The sequence below is a fragment of the Sturnira hondurensis genome, unplaced genomic scaffold (assembly GCF_014824575.4).
Source record: "Sturnira hondurensis isolate 20B ecotype Veracruz unplaced genomic scaffold, ASM1482457v3 Scaffold0008761, whole genome shotgun sequence".
NCBI classification, from domain to species: domain Eukaryota; kingdom Metazoa; phylum Chordata; class Mammalia; order Chiroptera; family Phyllostomidae; genus Sturnira; species Sturnira hondurensis.
The window spans coordinates 2,829,859-2,846,552 of NW_028081392.1; the positions used below are offsets into that span (position 1 = coordinate 2,829,859).

General features: G+C 40.6%; 1 protein-coding gene across 5 annotated transcripts in view; it reads right to left on the reverse strand.

The window, feature by feature from the left end:
* CFAP70 (cilia and flagella associated protein 70) overlaps window positions 1-16,694 on the reverse strand; it is a 135,301-nt gene that overhangs the window by 35,248 nt on the left and 83,359 nt on the right. For all 5 annotated transcript variants that reach the window (XM_037055873.1, XM_037055872.1, XM_037055871.1 and 2 more), the window contains one exon: window positions 4,423-4,581. In XM_037055873.1, coding sequence (XP_036911768.1) covers window positions 4,423-4,581 — 159 coding nt within the window. The remainder of the gene's footprint in view (window positions 1-4,422; window positions 4,582-16,694) is intronic.

The window sequence follows — 16,694 nt, forward strand, 5'->3', positions numbered from 1 at the left end:
GACTTCTTTTGTCTTGGAAGCTCTTTATTTGGCCTTCTATCTTGATTGAGAGCCTTGCTGGGTAAAGTAGCCTTGGTTGTAGGCCTCTGGTTCTCATTACTTGAAATATTTCTTGCCATTCTCTTCTTGCTTGGAGTCTTTCCATTGAGAAGTCAGTAGCTAACCTTATTGGGGCTCCCTTGTATGTTACTTCCTTTTTCTCCCTTGCTGCCTTTAAGATTCTCTCTTTGTCTTGGAATTTTGTCATTTTAATGATGGTGTGTCTTGAAGTGGGCCTCTTTGGGTTCCTCTTGAATGGGACTCTCTGTGATTCCTGGATTCATGTAACTTTTTCTCTCATCAAATGAGGAAAATTTTCCATCATTACTCTTTCAAATAGGTTTTCTATCCCTTGTTCTTCTTCTTCTCTTCCTGGTATTCCTATTATTTGGATTATTACATTTCATATTATCTTGCATCTCTCTTAATCCCTCTTCATTCTTTTTGAGCCTTTTTTCCCTTTCTTGCTCTTTCTGGGAGATTCTTTCTACTGTGTCCTTCAACTTGCTGATCCAATCTTCTGCCTCATCGATTCTGCTTTTCATTCCTTCTACTGTGTTCTTCAGTTCCGAAATTGTATTCTTCATTTCCTCTTGGCCTTTGCTGATAGTTTCTATTTCCTTTTTCATGTTGATATAGTTTGCGGAGAGTTCATTGTATCTCTCCTCTAGTTTCTGGTAGCTCCCCTCTAGTTTCTGGTAGCTCATTGTGAGCTATTTGAATTTCCTGATAACTAGTGCTTTGAATTCAATATCTGATAGCTGACTTGCCTCTCTTTCCTCTGACATTATTTCTGAGACTTCCACCTTTTCTTTCATTTGAGCATTGTTTCTTTGTCTTGCCATTGCTTATGAGACTCTTCTTGTTAGCTTCAGCTTCTTAAATTGATCTGTTCTGACTCCCTAGGTTTATGGTGTGAACTTCTGTGGTAGAATACCTGTGAAAATCAGTGGTGCAGTCTCCTGCAGGTATCTTGATGTTCTCCGCTTCCACCTACTCCTTTCTTTGTGTGTGTGTGATCAGCTGGAGGGGGAGGCAAAACAGTTTATGACACAGCAGGAGAGTACTTTATGATATTTACAGTCACAGCCGGTAGAGAAGAGATAGAAGATCTTTAGGCTCTATATAGTGTTAATTGTAATCTTCAACCCAATTTGCCACTTTTAAGAAAGAATAGACCAAAGATAAGTCTCTTGTTGGAGAGGGAAGGCTTGTGAGTTGTATCTAGAAAGCAGTGAGTTTGCGGGTGGTCAGATTTTGAGGTAAGGTGAGAGTAAAGAATAGTAAATACACATAGCATGTGAGCAAGTAGAGTTAATCACTACAGTAATAGAATTCAGGAATCTGTAAAGTGGGCTAAGACCCGAGAGATGTGTTGTGAAGTATTTACAGTGGTACAGAAAGCAACAAACAAACAAACACACAAAAAAGGGCAAGAGAAGTGAGGAAAAAGCAATAAGTTTGGAGTGAAAGGAAGAAGGACTAAAAGAGGAAAAAAGAAAGGAGAGGAACAGAGTACTGAAAGATACAGCAACAATAAAATTTAAAAAAAATACATGATTACTGAAAAAAGTTTTTTAAAAAATTTTTTAAAAAACCTCCTTCCTTGTTGGTTTCAAACTGTCCAATCCGGCTTTTCTGGTTTCGGCAGGACCCCTCTGTGGGCTGGGTTGTAAGCCCAGGTGCACACCCGCCTGCCAGCCAGGCTACCAGACTGGGGTGCGGGTGCCCGCCCACGCGACAGGCTGCCTGGGTCCCACAGGATCTGGTACTGATCCTTCCCAGTCCTGTGGCTGGGTGAGAAGCAAATCAAGCTGCCTTCCCAGGCAAACACCTCAGTCCACTTTTCAGTAAAAACTTCTCCAGAAAGCATGCCTCTTAGCCCAGCCCAATCCCCAACCTGACTGGTTAGGACAATGCTCCTCTCAAATTTCCTGGGCTGGCAGGCTGGTGGGCTGGCGACCACAGAGAGTGCAACTGAACATGGCCCCCTGTCCTTGCCACCCTCCCTGCACACCTAGGCAGACAGGTCTCTGCCACCTAGTCCCGCCCAGATGATGACGGAGGGAGCCAGCTCTTCCAAGGACCCCGCTGCCGGCCCAATGCTCCACTGGGTGTTGGGCTCCCTATGAGTCCTCCATGGCACTGGCCACAGACAGAAGCCTCTACACCCCTAATGCAGCAGCAGCGGCGGCTCCGAGGTGTTTCGGGCTGGCCAAGGGCAGCCGGCCCTGCCGCTGCCACTTTTGTCTTTACTCACAGGTGCTGGGCTCCCGATGAGTCCTCTGTGACAGACGCCCTGACGCTGGCTGTAGACAGAAGCCTCTGGGCCCTGGAAGATGCAGCAGCAGCAGCTCTGAGGTCTTTAGCAACCGGTCAATGGCTGCTGGTCCCGCCACTGCTGCTTTTGACTTTACCCTGGGGTGCCTGGCTCCCAAGGGCAGCCAGCCCTGCTGCTGCCGCTTTTGTCTTTACTCACAGGTGCCGGGGTCCTGATGAGTCCTCTGTAGCAGAGCCCCTGTCGCTGGGTGCAGACGGAAGCCTCTGGGCCCCGATGCTACGGCAGCCGCTGCTCCGAGGTCTTTACGCGCCAGCCAATGGCTGCCGTCCAGCCGCCACTGCCACCGCTGCCGCTGCCCTTGACTTTACTCAGGGTTGCCAGGGTCCCAGTGAGTTCTCCGTGGCAGAAGTCCCTGTCGCTGGGCATAGACGGAAGGAAACCCCTGGGCCCCGACCATTGCGGCAGCCACGGCTCCCAGGTCTTTACTCGCTGGCCAATGGCTGCCGCCGGCCTGGCCGCCTCTGTCCTTATTCGCGTCCCTGAGACCCCAACAACCTGTAGCTGTCTGGTTCGTCACTATCTCTGGTCTCTTATTTTCATAAATGCTGGGGAATTGTTGTTTGGAGAATTGATTGTGCTTTTCTTTAGTAAATCTGCCAGGATTTTCTCCCAGGGGTACAAGAACTGGAGGCACTCCGTCCTACTCCGCCGCCATTTTCCTCCCCAAGTCTCCTCTTTTCATTTCAATGCTGTTTTCTTTAGCCATGCACAAGCTTTATATTTTGATGAGATTCTATTTGTTTATTCTTTCCTTTATGTCCCTTGCTCTAGGGGACATATTGGTGAAAATATTGCTGCATGGACTATCTGAGATTTTCCTGCCTATGTTCCCCTCTAGGACTTTTATGGTGTCACAACTTATATTTTATCCAGCTTGAATTTATTTTTGTGTATGGTATGAGTTGGTGATCAAGTTTCATTTTTTTGCATGTAGCTGTCCAGATGTCCCAATCCCATTTATTGAAGAGACTATTTTTACTCCATTTTATGCTCATGCCCCCTTTGTTGAATATTAATTGACCATAGAGACTTGGGTTTATTCCTGGGCTCTCTATTCTGTTCCATTGGTCTATATTTGCTCTTATGCCAGTACCATACTCAGCCACTGTTTAAGAAATTCTTGTGCTGGGCTCTTGTTAAGAATGGCAGGGGCAAACAAGAGGAATTAACTAAAAAAAAAAAAAAAAGGCTATCAGCCACTGTTTAAAGCACTCTCCCAGTGGCTAGGCCAGTGAAGAGGGAGGACAACGGGTGTGATTTGCTCTAAATAAGGGCACCTGATGGCCAGAAAACTGTGGTGGATTAGTGGATTAAAGGTGAGGATCTGGCGCAGAGGGACAGTGGGGGACCAGCAGTGCTCTGAAGGCCTCGGCTGGAGCTGGGCACCTGTGAATATCGCAACCCAGACCGAGCCCCCATCCTTGCAAAATCACAGGAAAGGAAAAAAGTGAAGCCCAGCCTCTCTCTGCCTACAGCATCCAGGAAGACCAACAGAACTCGCTTGGCGGGTTTAAAGATAGCAGGAGGCGTTTTTTCTTTTTCTTTTTTCTTTTCCCAAGTGTGAGACAATAAGACCTGGAGCAGAGAAAGGACCAAAAACATATCTAGAGAAGGATCACAGATCTAACACCAGCAACTGAGAAACTGAGACAAATTTCACTCTGTTATCCTATAGCACTTGGATTTTATTGTTTATTTTTATTATGTTTTTGATTTTTTAATTTGATTATTATTTTTTATTTCTCTTCTTTCTGACATAATCATTGTTTATTAAGTTTGGAGCATTTGAAAAATTGCTTCCCAGCATGTCATCAGTTTTGGCTCAAATAAATTTTTATGAATTCTTTTAGAAAAACAAAGAGTTGTATTACTAAGTTTGGACTCAGAGCCTAGCCTCACATGAACGCACTTAGGCAGAATGATGGATAAACTAATCAACCTCAAACAAGTTAAAATCGCCATTTTGGTAATCACAGGAGTTTTCATCCTTGTCTAGTTTGTGTATATCCCTCTTTCAGTTCAAAATCTTTATTCCCAATTACCTCTTTTTTCTGGTATCTCCTTGACAAATAGGTTGGATGGCCTTTGACTGACTGCTGGATCCTGAGAGGCTCCAGACAAAACTGGTTCTTGTGAATATGACAGCCGTTTAGAAGATTCTTCAAGAAATTCGTCCAGAATGGATAACTGAGCTCCTGGCCCTAAATAGATTAAATTTTAATGAGAAAAGAAACATCCCTTCCTACATTGAATATCAAATGGTTAGTACAGAAGATAAAATACAATCAGTTTTCAAAGCATAAAAACATATTCCTGAAATACTGCATGGACAGACTTGTTTTTCAGACTTTTTATATTTCTGATATAATTTAAAGAGTAGAAGCTAAAATGACAGTACAGCTTCTGCCACCACGACTCCTGGTTTATCCCTGCCGCTAGCCTAGGTCTCAAACAGATCCCGATTATAGGAGTAACTTGCTAGGCTCAAAATCTCAAAAATACAGATGAAAAGATTAATGTATTTTAGGTTATCTTAAAATCCCTGAAGAACAGGAATTATAATCATTTCAGTGTTTAATTTACTACTACTACTACTAATAATAATAATAAAGTAGCTGTGTTAGACCACGACTGTGCCAAATATTATACTAAGGATTTTAATGTATAATCTCATTTACTTTTTACATATTTTACTTATTATACTCTTTTAAACTAAGTGAGTCATGGTGGAGTTAAATAATTTGCTGAAGCTCTTAAACATGCCTGTTGCTTCTCAAGTAAACACTGACGAATAAAATAAAAAGCAATGCCAGGTGGGAAACGAGCAGTGCCAGCTGGCTCCAAATTAGAAGAGGTCACTCAGCCACAGCAAGAGATACGGCTTTGAGGTGTTCAGGATTGTGGAGAGTTGGAGGGCTGCCCCAGCCCAGGTTTGACTGGTGATGTAAACAGACGCTCTGCTTCTCTCCCTGCCCCCGAAACCCAGTCTCTTCCTCGTGCTGCGCACCCCTCCTGCAGCTCCACCACCCCCGCCTTTTAGAAAGCCTCAGCATGAACAGAAGGAGCAGGAGCCGAAAAGACCTCACATTAAAAAGCCTCTGGGTGCTTTTATGTTATACGTGAAAGAAATGAGAGCCAATGTCGTGGCTGAGCGTACTCTGAAAGAAAGTGCGGCTATCAACCAGATTCTAGGCAGAAGGTGGCATGCCCTCTCCCGTGAAGGGAAGGCTAAATATTATGAATTAGAGTGGAAGGAAAGACAGCAGCTTTATCCAGGCTGGTCTGCAAGAGACAATTATGGTAAGAAAAAGAAGAGGAAGAGAGAGAAACTACAGGAATCCACATCAGGTACAGGTCTAAGAATGACAGCTGCCTACATCTGAAACATGGTGGAAAATGAAGCTCATTTCCAACATGCAAAGCCAAGGCAGTGCCCCGGGACCTCTTCTGGAGATGGAAGCTTGTAGAAACCCAGACTGTCTCCATGGCTTGCCCAGTCGACCCCAAATGAGGACCAACACCAACTTCACTCTCAGGTCACTGCCAGAATCACTGCCAAACCCCCTTTCATCTGCTGTGAGAGCCAAGTTCCAAAATAAAGCATTAAAGGTTTTTTAAAAGAAAATTGAAAAGCACATGAGTTTGCTAGCAGACCCTGGGCCCACTGAGCAGCTCCCCTCCCTGACATCAGCTACGTCCTTCCCACAGCATCTTGCATCCATACCTGTCACCTTCTGGCCAGGACAGTCACTTGGCTTCTGAGGCTGCCACTAGCAACTGGAGCTGGCAGCCAGAAGGCCCCTGCCCCCCGCCCCTGCACTGTGTCCCAGTGGGGACTTTGTGGAAGAATCCCCTCTTTGTCTCTGTCTTTGCTTTTCTTTCTCTTCCTTTCTCCTAAAGCTTTCATTTAACAGTGCAAAAGCATTAATCTTAACCTTTGCGCTTTTTTAACTTGAAAAATTTTTAATTTACACCTTTTAGTTTTAATTTTCTTGTATATTTTGCTAGCTATGAGCTTTTAGGTAAAATTCAAAGATCTGGAAAATTTTGAAATAAAAAAGCATTATGCTGAGTGAAATAAGCCAGGTGGTGAAAGACAAATACCATATGATCTCACCTTTAACAGGAATCTAAACAACAAAACAAACAAGCAAAATATAACCAAAGACACTGAAATAGAGAACAGGCTGAAAGAGACCAGAGGGGAAAGGGGAGGGAATTTCAGGGGAAAAAGGGAAGGATTCACAGGAACAAGAATAAAGGACACATGGACAGAAACTAACAGGAGTGGAAATGGGAGGGAGGTGGGGAGCACTTGGGGGGGTGGGCTGGGCTGGGAGTAAAAAACAGAAAACTGTACTTGAACAATAATTAAATTTAAAAAAAGAAGAAAAAAGGAAAAATAAATGAAATGAAAAGAAGCCACCTTTGTTTTGAGCAGCATCTTGTCCACTAAGTGGCTTCTCTGTGAATGACTTGTAACAAATAGTGGCCTTTGTGTCTTCGAAGGTGTGTGACAGAGCTAAATAAACAAAACAGCCAAATGCACTCTGTTGGTGGCAGTGGGCAGTACTGTGTATTTCATTTGAATTTTCTTCTGATCACTTCTTTTTTTTTATTGGTAAACTTAACAGATACTTTCAGTAGACCAGTTTGTAGTGAATTTTCATTTCTTCTCATCCCTTCTTGTAAAAAGCCCAGCACTTGAATTGTTACTACTTTAAATGTTCTGTATTTGTATCTGTTTCTATTAGCCAGTTAGTGGAATTTTATACCACTTGTTAAAATGATCATTGATGCACTCATTTTTTTAAAGCAGCAAGGCACACCTTTTGCCCCAGACTGTCATCTAACGGCTGTCATTCCAGTTTGAGTTAACGTGCGGGGCATTTTTAAAAAGAAGCTGTGTAATAAAATGTTTTTTAAGTGTAAGAAAGAGAGATATGGCTTTGAAAAATAGATAGAAATTGAACAGATAGAAAAGAAGGGGCATTCAAGCTCGGGGCATGCCACTGGCAAAAGCATGGAAGCAGTCATTTCTTTTACTGGCTATTAAGGATTGCATAACAGAAATCAAGGAAAAGTTAAGTTAGGGCTACACTGTACTGATATTTGAATGCTAGGATTTTTTTTCTACAGGCAAAAGAAGAGGGTTACAATGAAGAGTGTTAAGCAAAAAAATAAAGGATGAAAGTGGTGTTTTATGAAGATTACTCTAACAGTGCCAGGGAGCAAGGAGAACAACAGTGTGGATGGAGACAAAGAGGTCTGTAATAAGGCTATGACAACACTATAGGCATTTGGTAACGGAGAGTAGTGGAATCAAAAGGGAAGATGCACCCTGCCTGGTGTGGCTCAGTGAGCTGGGAGTTGTCCTGCAAACTGCAGGGTCACCGGTTTGATTCCCAGTCAGAGCACATGTCTGGGTTGCAGGCTAGGTCCTCAGTTGGGGGCAACTGATAGGTGTTTCTGTTTCTCTTGCACATTGATGTTTCTCTCCCTTTCTCTAAAAATACATAAAATCTTTTAAAAAATAAATAAAGATGCAACGAACATTTTGAAAGAGAACCAACTAGTCTCGGGAATTAACCTGATATAGGGATGGAGGAAGGTCAAGAAAGAAAGAAAGAAAGAAAGAAAGAGGAACACGGATGAGATCATGAGCTTGGGTGCCTAATGTAAGGCTGTAGAGTCAGTTTAGAGCAGAGGTGGCAAACACAGGGACCTGGGGCTGAATCCAGCCCTCCACCTTGTTTTATCCGGCCCAGCACCTTGTTTCTACCCAGCAGCAGCACCCAGCTCTCACTTAACAGTTAAGGAGTAGTTACATTTATACAGGAGTAGTTACATTTATACAGTCCTAAAAATTACATTCAGCCCTTTGAAGGCAACCACAAGGCTGATGTAGCCCCTGGTGAAAATGAGTTTGACACCCCTGATTTAGAAGATAAGGAGTTAAATTCACTACTAGTATAATCTAGCTGCTGGTTTCTAGGGGAATGCCAGAGATACAGATATTTGAGAGTTATCAGTAGTGAAAAGAAAACTGAGGGTACGTGGCCTCTTAGAAAGTAAGATTCTGCTATTGGAAAATCGTATCTAAAGAGCATGACAAGAAAGAGAAGCTAACAAAGGAAACACAAATTGTCAGAGATCTAGGAGGCAATCCAACATGTATTTTATGAAGGAGACTGGTTCAATGATACAGACTGATCATTGAAGGGTAAGTGAGGATCTTAATGAAAAAAACCATTAATATTCAGCTTTTCTGAGGTATAATTTACATATGTAAGTGTTCACTTTTAAGTGTCTATTTTAATAAACATCTACACTTATGTAATCACTATCACAATCAATATACAAGACTTTTAATACTCACCCAAGCTTCCTTGTGCTCTTCACAGTTAATCCCCAGCTCCCACCCAAGGCAGGCACTGAGCTGCTTTCTGTCAATACAGATTAGTTTTGTTTTTTGTTTTTTTTTTAGACATGGGGCAGTCCCTTTCAGAAAAAGCAATAGATTTTTATTTTTTTATTTTTTATTTTGTTTAATATATTTCATTGATTATATCATTACAGTTGGTCTATTCCCCCCGCCTTCATTCCCCTCCACGCTGCACATCCCCTCACCTACCCTTCCCCCTTTAGTTTATGACCACGTGTCTCAAGTTCTTTAGATTCTATATTCCGCCTACTATTGTTGCCCTCCCCCCTGTCTATTTTCTACCTACTGTCTATGCTATTTTCTGTACCTTCTCCCCCCTTTTCCTCCTCCCACCCCCCTGTTGCTAACCCTCCATGTGTTCTTCATTTCTATGGTTCCACTCCTGATCTAGCTGTCCTCTTGCTTTGCTTTTGTTTTAGGTGTGGTTGTTAAGAACTGTGAGTTTGCTGTCCTTTCACTGTTCATATTTTTCATCTTCTTTTTCTTAAATGAGTCCCTTTAACATTTCATATAATAAGGGCTTGGTGATGATGAACTCCTTGAACTTGCCCTTATCTGAGAAGCACTTTATCTGCCCTTCCATTCTAAATGAAAGTTTTGCTGGCTAGAGCAGTCTTGGCTGTAGGTCTTTGGATTTCATGACTTGGAATACTTCTTTTCAGCCCCTTCTTGCCTGTAAGGTCTCTTTTGAGAAATCTGCTGACAGTCTGATGGGAACTCCTTTGTAGGTGACTATCCCCTTATCTCTTGCTGCTTCTAGGATTCTCTCCTTCATTTTAATCTTGGGCAATGTAATTATGATGTGCCTTGGTGTGTTCCTTCTTGGGTCCAACTTCTTTGGGACTCTCTGAGCTTCCTGGATTTCCTGGAAGTCCATTTCATTTGCCAGATTGGGGAAGTTCTCCTTTATTATTTGTTCAAATAAGTTTTCCACTCATGGCTGTTTCTTTCCCCCTTCTGGTACCCCTATAATCCGGATGTTGGAACGTTTAAAGATGTCCTGGAAGTTCCTAAGCCTCTTCTCATTTTTTTGAATTCTTGTAACTTCACTTTTTTCTGTTTGGTCATTTCTTCCTTCCTTCTGGTCCACCCCCTTGATTTGAGTCCCAGTTTCCTTTCCATCACTATTGGTTTTCTGTGCATTTCCCTTCATCTCAATTAGTTTAGCCTTCATATGTTCCTCTAATTTGTGACTAAAATCAACCAGTTCTGTGAGCATCCTGATCACCAGTGTTTTGAACTGCGCATCTGAGAGGTTCGCTATTTCTTTTTCGCTTAGAGTTATCAGCTCTGGGACTTTGAGTTCTTCTTGGGCCATGTTTTGGACTGTTCATGCCTGTTATATATGAGGAGCAGAGCCCTAGGTGCTCACCAGGGCCAGGCCACTCAGTGGCTGGGTTGTGATGCTGTATGTGGGGACAGGGTCAAAGGAAAGCAATGGCAGTGCCCTCTGCTGCCTCCCACCGCTGAGGCCTGTGCGATCTGTCTCACTGCTCACTCCTCTGCTGGTTTATCTGCGCACAAATGTCTGGCCTCAGCCAGCCTGCTGCCCTGCACCCTCACTGGGTCCGCCCGAAGCAGGGCCGCCTGGGTGCCTGGGGTCGGGGGAATCTTTTCTTGCCTGTCCCTGCTCTGCTGCTGGCTCTGCCCCTCCTACCGGTCTGGTTGAACAGTTGGTTGTTGTCGGACTTTGGTATAGTTCAATTTTCTGTTCTTTGGCTGCATCTTTGTTTACTAAACCTTTGTCGTATTCAAACTTGGTTGTGGGAGAAGGCACAGTGTTTCCACCTACGCCTCCACCTTGGTGGAAGTCCCTAGTTTTGCTTTTTTAAGAATTTAACTTAAATGAAATGATACAGTATGTATTCTTTTGCATCTGCCTTATTAACTTAGCATAAGATTTTGAGATTCATCCATATTGTACATACCAGTAATTTCTTTTTATTGCTAAGTGGTTTTTGATTATGTTGTAACAAGTAACTATTAACCATTTACATATCTATAGGTGACTGGGTTGTTTCCAGTTTTTGCCTACTATAAATAAATCTGTTGTGAACATTTGTGTATAAATCTTTGCAAGGACATATGTTTTCATTTCTCTTGGGTAAATACCAAGGAGTGAAATTGTTGGTACATGTATGTGTAACTTTATTTTAAAACTACCTGGCTGTCTCCTTGGGAGAAGGGCCTGTTCAGGTCCTCTGGCCATTTTTTAATTGGATTATTTGTTTTTGTTTTTCAGCATGAGTTCTTTATATATTTTGGATATGAACCCATTATAAGAGGTGTTCTTTGCAAATATCATCTCTCATTTAGTAGGTTGCCTTTTTGTTTTGTTGATGATTTCTTTTGCTGTATAGAAGGTTTTTAGTTTGATACAGTTCCATTCATTTATTTTTCCTTTTACTTCCCTCTGCCTTTGGCATCAAATTCATAAAATTCTTCCTATGTTTCTTTTTTTTAAAAAATTTTCTAACTGTTCTTAAAGTACAGTTGACTACATTTCCCCCCCACACTACTCCCACCTCACCCATCCCTACCTCCCACCCTGGATCCTGCTGCCCTCCCAGCCTCTGCTGGCTTTGTCCACGTGTCCTTTATACANTTTATATATTTTGGATATGAACCCATTATAAGAGGTGTTCTTTGCAAATATCATCTCTCATTTAGTAGGTTGCCTTTTTGTTTTGTTGATGATTTCTTTTGCTGTATAGAAGGTTTTTAGTTTGATACAGTTCCATTCATTTATTTTTCCTTTTACTTCCCTCTGCCTTTGGCATCAAATTCATAAAATTCTTCCTATGTTTCTTTTTTTAAAAAATTTTTCTAACTGTTCTTAAAGTACAGTTGACTACATTTCCCCCCCACACTACTCCCACCTCACCCATCCCTACCTCCCACCCTGGATCCTGCTGCCCTCCCAACCTCTGCTGGCTTTGTCCACGTGTCCTTTATACATGTTCCTTAACAGCCCTTCCCCATTATCCCCTTCCCACTCCCTTCTGGTTACTGTTAGTTTGTTCTTTATTTTAATGTCTCTGATTGTATTTTGCTTGCTTATTTGTTTTGTTGATTAGGTTCCTGTTAATGGTGAGATATGGTATTTGTTTTTCACCACCTGGCTTATTTCACTTAGGATAATGCTCTCCAGTTCCATCCACACTGTCGTGAAGGACAGGAGCTCATTCTCTTTTTTTTTTTTTTTTGCTGTGTAGTACTACATTGTGTAAATGTACCATGGTTTTTTAATCCACTCTTTTACTTATGGGTACTTAGGTTGCTCCCAACACTTGGCAATTATAAATTATTCTTATGAATTTGTTCATTGAATTTGTTCTTATGAAATTGTTCATTGTTCATATGAATATGTAATTTATTATTTCAGATCTTATTTTTAGGTCTTTTATCCATTTTGAGCTAATTTTGTGTGTATGGTGACAAATAGCAGTCTAGATTCATTCTTTTGCATATGGCTTTCCAGTTTTCCCAGGACCATTTATTGAAGAGGTTTTCACTTCTCCATTGTATGTTTTTGGCTCCTTTGTCAAAAATTACTTACCCAAATACATGTGGGTTTATTTCTGGGCTCTCAATTCTGTTTCATTGGTTTGCATGTCTGTGTTTTTCTACCAATACCATGCTATTTTGATTATTGTACCTTTGTAGTATAATTTGCAGTCAGGTAGTCTGATACCTCAGTTTTGTTCTTTTTTTCCTCAGAATTGCTTTGGCTATTCAGGTATTTTGTGGTTCTACACAAATCTGATGATTTTTGTTGTTGTTATTCTACATAGTCCAGCAGAAGTAATGCCTGCTTGAATGTGGTTGGTAGGGTTATAATATGGGGGTAATAATTTATAGTTTTAATTTGAATATTTTACCTAAAATGTCATATGGTGTACTTGAGTGTGATATTGTTATATTACAGAATTACATGCTTATGATTTGGTAATAAAAGATTTTGTAATAAAAGGGGGCATTATTTGTGCCAGAATCTGTATTTCTTTTTTAAAAAGTGCCAGTGGGATTTGGATGGGGATTGCATTAAGTCTGTGTATTGCTTTGTGCAATATGGCCATTCTAACTATGTTGATGGTCAACAGATACATAAAAAGATGCCCAACTTCACTAGCTATTATAAAAATGCAAATCAAAACTACAGTGAGATACTATCTCACACCTGTGAGAATGACTATTATCAACAAGAGAAGTAATAACAAGTGTGGGAGAGATTGTGGAGAAAAAGAAACCCTTATTTGCTGCTGGTGGGAATGTAGATTCATACAGCCACTATGGAAAATGATCTAGAAATTCCTCAAAAAATTAAAAATAGAGTTACCGTGTGAACCAGCAACCCCTCTTCTGGGTCTCTATCATAAAAATTTGGAAACATTTACTCATAAATCTATATGTATCCCTATATTCACTGCAGCATGCAGCAACTGTGGAATAAAGTATGGAATTTCCTTAGGAAACTAAAAATTGAACCGCCTTTTGACCCAGCAATACCACTGTTGGGATTATACCCTAAGAACCTGAAACACCAATTCAAAAGAACCTACATACCCCAATGTTCATAGCAGCACAATTTACAATAGTCAGGTGCTAGAAGCAACCTAAGAGCCCATCAATAAATAAGTGGATCAAAAAACTGTGGTGCATTTATACAATGGAATACTACACAGCAGAAAGAAAGGAGCTCCTACCCTTCACAACAACATGGATGGAACTCAAAAGCATTATGCTAAGTGAAATAAGCCAGGCAGTGAAAGACAAACACCATATGATCTCACCTATAAGTGGAACCTAATCAACAAAACAAACAAGGAAGCAAAATATAACCAGAGACAATGAATTACAGAACAAATTGACAGTAACAAGAGGGGCTGGGGGATAGGGATAATGGGGGAAAATAGGGGAAGGTCCATCAAGGAACATGTATAAAAGATACATGGACAAAGCCAAAGTGGGCAGGTTCAAGGCTGGGAGATGGGGATGAGTGGGGTGGGGGGCCATGGCGAGATGAAAATGGAGAAAATTGTACTTGAACAACAATAAAAAAATAATAATAAAAATAAAAAAGGAGAAAAAAGACATAGAAACAATGGTGTGTTTTTATAGATAATTAGATAAAGATGTCGTACCTATACACAATAGAATACTTCTTGGCCATAAGAAAAGATAAAATACTGCTACTTGTGAGACCATAGATGGACCTTGAGAATATCATGCTAAACGAAGTAAGGCAGATAGAAAAAGTCAAGAACTATATGTTTTAAGTCATATGTGAGCTATAAAACTGAAAGTAACAAATGAGCAAACAAGACCAAAAAAACACAAAACCTTATAGACATAACAGTTTGGTAGTTTCCAGAGGGAAAAGGGGGTGGAAAAGAGGTAATAAAAGGTAAAGGGGGTCAAATATATATTTAACTTTGAGCAGTAAATACAATGCAATATATAGATGATGTATTATAAAATTGTACACTTGAAACCTATATAATTTTATTAACCAGTATCACCCCAATAAATTTAATTAAAAATTAAAAATAAAACTTTCTTGTTATATCATTTGGCATTCCCACCAGAAATGTTTGAGAATTCCAGTAATTGCATATCCTTTCTATAACTTTATCAATCTTCATCAGTCTTCTTAATTTTAGCTGTTCTAGTGGTAAATTGCATTGATTTTCAAATGTGAAACCAAACTTACAAACTACTTGGATTGGATAGGTTACCTTTTATATATGTTGCCAAAATTCATAGGCTAATATTTGTCAAGAACTTTTGTGTCTATGTTGATGAAGTTTATTGCTATGCTCTCCTTGGATGGATTTGCTTGGTTTTGATATCATAATGACAACTATTCTCAAACTCCAATAATGGAACTATTCCCTCTTCTCTTTTCTAAGTTTGTGATAGGAAGAGGGTAGGCCAGGAGTGTCTTTGTGAGAGGTTTTTAATCACACATTTAATGTCCTTAGGAGATACAGGGTTATTCAAATTTTCTCTTTGTTCCTGAGTAAGCTTTGTATGTCTGTCAAGGTACTTACATTTCACCTAAGTTGTTGAATTTGTTGACATTAAGTTGTTAATAATTTTCCCTTATTATATTCCTAATATCGATAAGATATTAGGAATTGCAGCAGTGTCTCCTTTCCTTCCTGGTTGATGGGAATGTAGACTTGTACAGCCAGACACATTGGTACAATGTATCTTCTTTTTTTCCTAATCAAATTTATCAATCTAATTGGCCTTTCAAAAAATCTCATATTGGTCTCTATTAATTTTCTCTATTCTTGGCTGTTCCCCATTGCATTGATTTCTATTCTGAAATTCATTATATTAGGGCTCTCTCTGTCATTGATGGAAGAAATAAAACTTACTGTGCTTTTCATCATTACAACTTGAAAACATTTCCAAAGTACAGGGACAAGCTAGCTCCACGCTAGCACAGAAAACTTTTACTAAAGTGGCACTTAATAGTTGTTAAGGTAGTTCCCATAGACCTGTTTTCTCTGTGTACAGGATCTTAGGTCCTCAACAAAGAATTTATAGCAGTGTTCTCTGAAGACCATCAAGCTGTATCTGGGAGGCTGTAGCAGTTGGGGAGAGACAGGTTCCTTTGTGCTGAAACAGTTAACAGCTCACTGACTGGGATGTAATCTGTACATTCAAAGTTGAGGCAATGAGTGAGAGGAAATCTATTACTAAGCCCCACAGATATAGCTCCTGTCAAAGAAAAAAATCCTCCTGATCCATACATCCTTTTATTTCTTACAGGAAATTCAGCTCTATTATAATCTATAGCAGAGGTGTCAAACTCATTTTCACCCATGGCTATATCAGCTTCGCATTTGCCATCAAAGGGCTGAAATAATTTTAGGACTGTATAAATATAACTACTCCTTAACTGTTGAGGAGTTGAAGTTACATTAGACCCTTTGAAGGCAACCATGAGGCTGATGTGGCCCCTGGTGAAAATGAGTTTGACACCCCTGATCTATAGGACCATCATCATATATGTGGTCCATCATTGACCAAAACATGGCTATGCAGCACATGACTGTATAACATATTATTGAAAATAATAAAAAGACATGAGTAGTATGAGGATTTGGAGGAAAAAGGTAATACTATCATTATCGGCATATGACATGATAATTGTATTCAAGAAAAAAACCAATAGAATTAATAATGTGTTAGAATCAATGAGTCAAAGAAGATTTTTGTATACAAGTTAAATCTAAAAACAATAATATACAGTAGAAGAAAGCTAAGATGGCAACCTAGGTAAACACAACTCACCTCCTCACACAACCACATCAAAATTACAACTATAGAACAAATTATAGAACAACTATAGAACAAATTAAACTATAGAATAATCACTATTTGGAACTGCCAGAAATTGAGCTTCATGGAAGTCCTACAACTATGGAATTAAAGAAGAAATCACATCAAGACTGGTAGGAGGGGTGGAGACAGAATGGGCTGGCCCCACACTCACTTGTGGCAGATAAAATCTGGAGATATTGCAGGAGAAAAGGGTTCCAGCCCCACAACAGACTCCCCACCCCCAGCCCAGTGTTCCAGTGCCAGGAAGATAAGCCCCACAAAATCTGGCTCTAAAAACCAGTGGGACTTGAGGCTGTGGAAAACAGAAACTGCTAGATTCCCAGGCAGTTCCTCTTAAAGGGTCCACACATGGACCTACTCAGACTCATTCCCTCTGAGCTCCAGCATTGAGGCAGCAGCTTGAAAGGCACCAGGGGCAGATGGGACAAAGTGAAATGTTTTGTTCAAACATCAGTATGGGAGCTCAGGGGGCAGCTTTCTCCCAGAGAGAACTGCTGGCAGAAGCCATTG